The sequence below is a fragment of the Lonchura striata genome, chromosome 14 (assembly GCF_046129695.1).
Source record: "Lonchura striata isolate bLonStr1 chromosome 14, bLonStr1.mat, whole genome shotgun sequence".
NCBI lineage: Eukaryota > Metazoa > Chordata > Aves > Passeriformes > Estrildidae > Lonchura > Lonchura striata.
Window position 1 is genome coordinate 15,548,909 of NC_134616.1, and position 7,737 is coordinate 15,556,645.

Sequence of the window (7,737 nt, forward strand, 5' to 3'; positions counted from 1 at the left end):
TGCACAGACAGACGCGCAGCCCCTGGGACTCTGCACGGGAGGATTTGGGGAACGAGCCTGGGAGATTCATCGAAGCACGGAAAAAGAAAGTTGGTGAAACTTTTCTTGATTTCTTTCTTTTTATTATTTTTGACCCAAGGTTCTTCTCTTCAAAGGGAGAGGGGAACGGCTTCTCTTCAGCCCCGGATTCCGGGCTGTTCTGCTCCCCAAATGCCCCCGGGGGAAGCAGCCCGGAGCCGCGGGCAGGGGCTGGACGGAGGCGATGCCGCCCCGAGCAGACGCGACGAGGGGTGACAGGGAGAGGGGCGCACCTGCGGAATGAGCAGAGCCGGGGAGGGGCGGAGATGAGGGGTTTAGCCCCAATTTGGGGGGGCTCGCCGACAGGTGGGGAGCTCTGGTTTTGGGGGAGTTACAACCGGAGCAGGGGGAGGCCCGATTTGGGAAGGGAGTACCACGGGCAGAGAGGGGCTGAGCCCCGGTTTGAGGGGGGGTGAGCCCAGTGCCCGGGGGCGGGCGGTGGGAGGGACCTCCCCGGCCCCTCCCGGTGGGCGGGGGGCGGGGGGGCCGGGCTATAATGCCATTGATGCCGGGCGGCGGAGCCAGACAATACCGCGCCCCCGAGCCGGGTGCCCGGAGCGCCCTGCCCTGCCGTGCCCCGGCCGGCCCCGCTCCGCTCCCACCATGATGTCCATGAACAGCAAGCAGGCGTTCAGCATGCACCCCATCCTGCACGAGCCCAAGTACCCGCACCTGCACACCAGCTCCGAAGCCATCCGCAGAGCCTGCCTGCCCGCCCCCCAGGTAAGCCCCAGCACGGCTTTCGGGAGGTTCCGTGCCCGCCGACTGTCTCCAACTTTGGTTTCCCTTCGAATTTGGGTTTCGCTTGGGTTTGGGGGGGGGTCCGTCCTTTCCCTCCTGCCTCCGCCGGGGCGCCGGGCCCGGCGGGCGGGGGCTGTTCCCGGGGGAGGGGGCTCTGGGGCGGCCGGGGGGTCGGTCCCGCTCGGGAGCTTTGCCCCGCTCCGTGCGAGCGCTGGAGCAGCGCGGGGCTGCGGGACCCCCGACGGCTCCGGCCTCTGCCGCTGCCTCCCTTTTGGGGAGGTCGCCCCGGAGAGCAGAGCGGGTGCCCGATCTGGGGGGAGAGCGCTCGGTTCTGGCACCCCGCTGCTTTTATCTGGGGCGCTCGGTTCGCGTTACCTGTCCCCGGCGGCGCCGGTGGGGCAGAGCGGGATCTCCGTCACGCCGCTCCCCTTCAATCGTCTCCCGCTCTCACGGTTTGTTTTCTCTCCCGCTTTTCTCCCCCCCCCCCGCCCCTCCGTGCAGATCCAGGGGAACATCTTTGCGGGCTTTGACGAGACGCTGCTGCGAGGGGCAGAGGCTCTGGCCGCCGTGGATATCGTGTCGCAGAAAACCCATCCCTTCAAGCCGGACGCCACCTACCACACCATGAGCAGCGTGTCCTGCACTCCTACCTCGTCCTCCGTCCACCTGCACCACCCGTCCGTGCTGACCACGCACCACCCCCACCACCACCACCACCAGCCCTCGCAGGGCCTGGACGGGGAGCTGCTGGACCACCTCAACTCCGCCCTCCCGCTCGGAGGGGTGCCGGGCCCCGACGTGGGCTCCACGCCTTCGCACCCGCACTCCCACATGTCGGCCATCAACCACATGGCCCACCACTCGCAGCCCATGAACATGTCCCACCCCCACGGCCTCGCGTCCCACGCCGTCATCTCCGGCCCCGAGACGGAGACGGACCCGCGGGAGCTCGAGTCCTTCGCCGAGCGCTTCAAGCAGCGGAGGATCAAGCTGGGGGTCACCCAGGCGGACGTGGGCTCCGCGCTGGCCAACCTGAAGATCCCGGGGGTGGGCTGCCTTAGCCAAAGCACCATCTGCAGGTTCGAGTCGCTCACCTTGTCCCACAACAACATGGTGGCCCTCAAGCCCATCCTGGAAGCGTGGCTGGAGGAGGCGGAGAGGGCGCAGAGGGAGAAAATGACCAAACCCGAGATCTACACGGGGGGGGACAAGAAGCGCAAGCGCACGTCCATCGCCGCCCCCGAGAAGCGCTCGCTCGAGGCCTATTTCGCCGTCCAGCCCCGGCCCTCCTCCGAGAAAATCGCCGCCATCGCCGAGAAGTTAGACTTGAAGAAGAACGTGGTGCGGGTCTGGTTTTGCAATCAGAGACAGAAGCAGAAAAGGATGAAATTTTCTGCCACCTACTGAGGAAGGGGCTGGGGAGGCAGCGGTGCGGGGGGGGAGGGGGATGCTGCCCTCCCTACCGCCTCCCCCGGTCCTTCCCAAACAGGGCTTGGGGTTTTGTTGGCTTTTTTTTTCTTTTTTCGGGTTAAAAAAATGGGGAAAAAACAAGCAAACAAACAAACAAAAAAAAAAAGAAAAAAGAAAAAAAGAAACTTTAAAATAAAGGGAAACGCGCCCAAAGCAAAGTGAACAGTTTGGTGCCTGCTCCTCACCTCTGGGCAAAGTGGCCCCTCTGTTCTGACTGGTACAGACTGCTTTTGTAGATAAAACTGGAGGAAAAAAAAAAAAAAAAAAAAAAGATGGAGGAAAAGGAAAAAGACAAAACGAAAAGGCCAAGGGAGAAGTTTGGGGGTGCCCAGAGTTGGGGCAGCAGCAGCGAGAGCCCGGTGGGTCTTTGTCACAGCCCCTCCCGGCTTGGGGGCCGTGGCACCGCTCGCTCCTCTGTGTCCTCTCCTCTTAAAAAAAAAAAAAAAAAAAACAATTAAAAAAGGAAAAGAAATGAGAAAGGAAACGAGCTGGAAGCCAGCTGTAAACCCGGGGTGCTCCCCGCCGCCAGGGTCCCCGCACACCCACGCACACACACGCACCTGCATGGTTTTGTTCTTTCCCCTGCCCCCCGCAAACCCATCGCGTTTTTGCAGTACCATTTCTGTTTCTACCTCATCGGCTAAATTGAAAAAAAAAAATTTAAAAAGGATAAAAAAAGGAGAAAATATTAAAAAAAGAAGGAAAAAAAAATAATTGGCCCGTCCCCGGAATCGCGGTTTTTTCGGGGAAATGGACATTTATTTTGCGTTGGTTTCACTCCAACCGTTCGATTTCTGTATGGTTTTCACTGTATAAAATCCTAAGCTTCGACAATCACGTCCTTGGGGCTCAGCGGAGCGGCGGGAGCGGCCCGAGGCAGCGGGGACGGAGCCCGGCCCGGCCTCGGGGCGGCTGCCTCCGCGCATAGGGAACTCTGCACTTTCGAAGGCAAGAAAACTCTTATTTTTCCCCCCTTTCCTTTGCATATTTAATAGGGAAATTTGCCTCCTTTTATTTTCTTCCTTTCCTTTTATTTTTTTTTAATTTTCTTTTTTAAATTAAAGGAGATTTCGTTCCGCTGTGTGTGTGCTGAATGAAATTTTGGTGTCTGTGTACGCTGCAGCATTTCAAATAAATCATGCACGTTTTACCTCACCCTCCTGCCTCCTGCACTTACTGCGGCTCCGGGGAACCCCTGGCCCGGGGCCGCTTTCGCGGGACTCCCGGGGGCTCGGTGCCCCGCGGGGATGGAGGCCGGCTCCGTCCTCCTGCGTGGGGACGGACAGGGGGGAGGCAGAGCCGCCCACGCGGGACGGAGCGGGGGTGGCCCCGCGGGGACCGGGGGTCCTGGCTCCCCTCCGCCCATCGCGGCGTTTTTGGCCTTTTTCCCCCCGGGGGGAACGCTCTCGCAGCTCGGGGGGATCGCTCCCGGAGCCCGGGGGTCGCTCCCGCAGCCCGGTGGTCGCTCCCCAGCCCGAGGGTCGCTCCCGCAGCTCGGGGGTCGCTCCCCAGCCCGAGGGTCGCTCCCGGAGCCCGGGGGTCGCTCCCCAGCCCGGGGGTCGCTCCCGCAGCCCGAGGGTCGCTCCCCAGCCCGGGGGTCGCTCCCCAGCCCGGGGGTCGCTCCCCAGCCCGGGGGTCGTTGCGGCTCTTCCCGCAGCAGCCGGGAGCTCCCGCAAACGGCGGCGGGGCCGAGCTGCCACCCTGAGCCCTCTGCTCTCGGGGGGACACCCCCAGGTGCCTCTGTCACCCACCCAGGTGCCTCTGTCATCCCCCGGTTCCTCTGTCACCCCCAGGTTCCTCTGTCACCCCCCGGTGTCTCTGTCAGCCCCAGGTTCCTCTGTCACCCCCCGGTGTCTCTGTCAGCCCCAGGTTCCTCTGTCACCCCCCGGTGTCACTGTCAGCCCCAGGTTCCTCTGTCACCCCCCGGTGTCTCTGTCACAAGGGACATTCCCCTCTCCCGGCTCCGCTCGCCCGCAGCCGATGGCACCGAAAGCTCCCAAAATGCGCTTCAAACCCTCGGCGGGTGGGACCGCGGGGTCCCCTCTGGGATCAGAACCTGGGGGTCCGCTCCGTCCCGGGGACACGCGGAGAAAAGGGCTAAAAGCAAGCGATTTTTGTTGGTTTTCTTTGTTTGGGGTGGTTTTGTTTTATTTTTGTTTGAGGGTTTTTTGTTTGCTTGGGTTTTTGTTTGTGGGTGTTTTTTTTATTGTTGTTTTGTTTTGTTTTATAACTTATTGGGGGAAATAAATAATCAAGCGCACGTCGTGGTGCTGAAGCCCGGCAGACGGAACGCTGCGGTTTTTTACAGGGGAAAAGGAAAGTAGAACAAGAAAAAATAAAGTAAAATGAAATGAAATGAAATGAAATAAAATGAAGGGGAATTAAATACGATAAAGTGAAATAAAATAAAAGGAAGTAAAATGAATGAAAGCGAACTAGCGAAATGAAGTGAAATAAAACAAAACCAAAACCAAGCAAGCAAACAAAAAACATAAAACAAACCAAACAAAAAATACAAACAACATCCTAAAACTTCACAAAGAAGTAAGAAAAACAAACAAAAAACAAAGCAACAAACAAACACACAAAAAAAACTCAAAAAAAAAAAAAAAAGAAAGAAAGAAAAGACGGGAAACTGTGCCCGAAAGAACTGTCGGAGGAGTTGCTCCACCTGGGCGAGCGGGGCCAGCTCGGCGGTGGCCGACAGAGCCCTGCCCGCCCTGCCCGCACCGCGGGATTCCCGCACCCCGTCCCGCACATCTCCCTTTATTCCCGGGCGCTTCCCAAAGCCCATCCCTTTGTTCCTGCGCTCCGTCCCTGTTTTCTCCATGCAGCGAGAAGCGCATTTTCATAAATAGACCTTGGCCGAGCGCTGCCGATGAAACTTTAATGAGGCGGGATGCTGAGTGCTGCCCGGGGGGGCCCGGCCCGGCTCCGCGCAGCATTAGCGGGGCCCCGGCCCCCCTTTCCGCGGCTCCCCCTGCAGCCGGAGCCGCTGCCGAGCCTCCCCCGCCCCCCGCTCCCCTCCCCGGCCCGTGCCCGGTGCCGGGGCCGGTGCCGCGGTGCCCCCGCTCCGCCAAGTTCACGGGCGATGCAATATTTATCAGCCGCGCCGATAAAACGCCGGGTGGGCATTTCCCAGGCACAAACGCAAGGCGCTGCGCCGGGAGCCGGAGCGGGGCCGCCCGGGGACCCCCCGGGCCCCGCGGCCGCCAGGTAAGGCGGGATCCGAGCGAAGCATGGGCAGCTCCGGGAGAGGAGCAGCGGGGCTGGAGGCCGGGAGGGGCGGGCACAGACACACCGGGAGTTGGTGCTGAGGCCTGGAGAGCTCATCACACCCGGGGCGCTGCGAGGGAGCCGGCCCGGGGGTTGATGCTGCTGCTGCCGCTGCCGCTGCTGCTCCTCCTGTCCGTGCTCCTGCTATTACTCCTACTCCTTTCTGTTCCTGCTCCAGCTCCTACTCCTGTTTCTGCTCCTGTTCCTACCTCGGTTCCTGTTCCTATTCCTGCTCCTGTTCCTGCTTCTTTTTCTGCTCCTGCTCCAGCAGTGCCCACTATGCCCAGGCCAGCGTGAGCCTCCAGGATCCTCAGGGAAAAGCCTGGAAGGAGGTGGGGAAGGGCCCCCTGTGCTTCCCCCAGCCCTGCTCACGAACAGCCACTCCTGGCACAGGTCAGGGAGAAGCTGCTGCTCCTTCCTGCAGCTCTGGCAGCCAGGACACACCTGGGAGCAGGTCCCAGCCTTGCTCCGGTGTCTCAGGTCCTGTGTTCAGCTCCTGTTCTCCGGAGGGTCTCTCCTCCTGCACCAGAGTCCCAGCTGGGTAGCCAAAAGGACCTGAATCCCTCCAAATCCAGGCTCTCTGCGGAGCACCTGGCACAGGGTGAGGTGGGAAAAGCCCAGGGTGAGTGGAAGGAAAACAGAGACACACAGAGGGGTGTCACGGGCACTCCCTGCTCCTGGGGCACAGAGGACACCCTGAGCCTGACACTGGACCCAGAGCAGCCTTAAAGGAAGGGAATATTGACTGGAATGGACACTCCACTCTCACCCTGGGTTTTCATCTGAGGTTTGATGCATGAGCAAGGTTTGAGAGGTTTCAGCTCTTTTGCTTCAGCAGCAGTTCCTCCTTTACAGGCACCTGCTAATCCAGCCCTGAGCTGGCCCAGAGCTCCTTCAGGAGGAGCTCAGCTTCAGCCCCCTTTGAGGACTTGAGTCTTCACCTACCTCCAGGGATTGAGGGGATGGGCCAGGTCTTACTCCTTCCCCAGGGGCACCCTGAGAACTCAAAAATATCAACACCAGCAATTCACCACTTTGGGGACCTTCAGAGCAGGGATGAACGGAGGAGTGGAGACCTCTGGGCTCCAGTGAGGATCGCTGGAGAGGGACCAAGGAGCCTCTGTTGCAGCTCAGCTCTGATATCAACCTCTGATCTCAACCCCTGGCTCAGCGCTTAGAGGCACCTTCATCTCCTGCCAGCCTGTTCTGAATGACCAGCTCAGGTGGAGACACCAACAAATGGGGATGTGACAGCTGAATCCCACCCCTGGGGCTGCAAAGGCTTCCCAAGAAAAGCTGCCCACCAGTTCTGGGCTGCTGGAGCTGTCAGACACCAGTTCTGGGCTGCTGGAGCTGTCAGACACCAGTTCCTGGAGCTCTCCAGGCCACTGGTGCTGTAGCCAGGATCTCTCTTGCAATCCAGCCCTTGCTCCAAGCTGTTCCCCTCCATGTCACGCTCTTTGTGCTACTCCTTCCTGCTATGAAAGACAAGACCCTTCAAGAATTTGGGCATCTAAACCCCTTGTGCTGAGGTGTGACAGAGGGATGGTCCAGGCCAGTGTGGCCATGCCACGGCCACCAAGGCGTGCAGGGATGTGTTTAAAGCTATCCATGCCCTGCTGAGGTGGAGCCTGGTGGCTACAGGCAAATGCAGATGTGTTTGAAGAAATCCCTGGAGAAACTCTGCCCCTCTTTTATCTTTTAGGATAATGTAGTATGATGCATTCTTTAGGCTGTTAAGCTGCTCTGGATCCCCTTCACCCCAATTTGTTTCACAGGCACAGGGACCATCTGTGCTTCCCAAGCAGCAGGGTGACAGCAAATGGTGTCACCCCAGCACCCCAGCCCCTGCATCCTGCTAAATCCCACACTCAAGGGGCTGATTTCCCCACGGGGAAACCAGGGCAGGAACATCCAGCCTGTCTGGGCACCATCAGTGGGACCCAGCTGTCCATCCACAGAGCTCAGGGTGCTCACAGAGAGCTCTCAGAGCTGTGGGGGGCTGCACCAGCAGCAGGATCCCAGGGCCAGCAACAGGCACTGCCTCATCCCAGAGGGATGCAGGCCAAGGGGAGGGATACAAGGACCCGTGCTCAGATATTACTGGCACGTCCCATCTTTGGTCAGGAGCAGAGAAAATGCTCCGTGTTCTTTAAAGGATCCCTGCCTTTG

General features: G+C 59.8%; 1 protein-coding gene across 1 annotated transcript; it reads left to right on the top strand.

Annotated features, from left to right (window-relative positions):
• The first annotated feature begins 681 nt into the window (after positions 1 to 681).
• LOC110477978 (brain-specific homeobox/POU domain protein 3) lies at positions 682 to 2,226 on the top strand. The gene is made up of 2 exons (XM_021544250.3): positions 682 to 801; positions 1,321 to 2,226. The coding sequence occupies exons 1-2, from the start codon at positions 682 to 684 to the stop codon at positions 2,224 to 2,226; spliced, it is 1,026 nt and encodes a 341-aa protein (XP_021399925.1).
• The last annotated feature ends 5,511 nt before the right edge of the window (positions 2,227 to 7,737 follow it).

Coding starts and splice junctions, on each gene's coding strand:
- LOC110477978 (XM_021544250.3), top strand. CDS start 682: ATGATGTCCATGAACAGCAAGCAGGCGTTCAGCATGCACCCCATCCTG. Junction 802..1,320: donor CCTGCCTGCCCGCCCCCCAG/GTAAGCCCCAGC, acceptor CCCTCCGTGCAG/ATCCAGGGGAACATCTTTGC.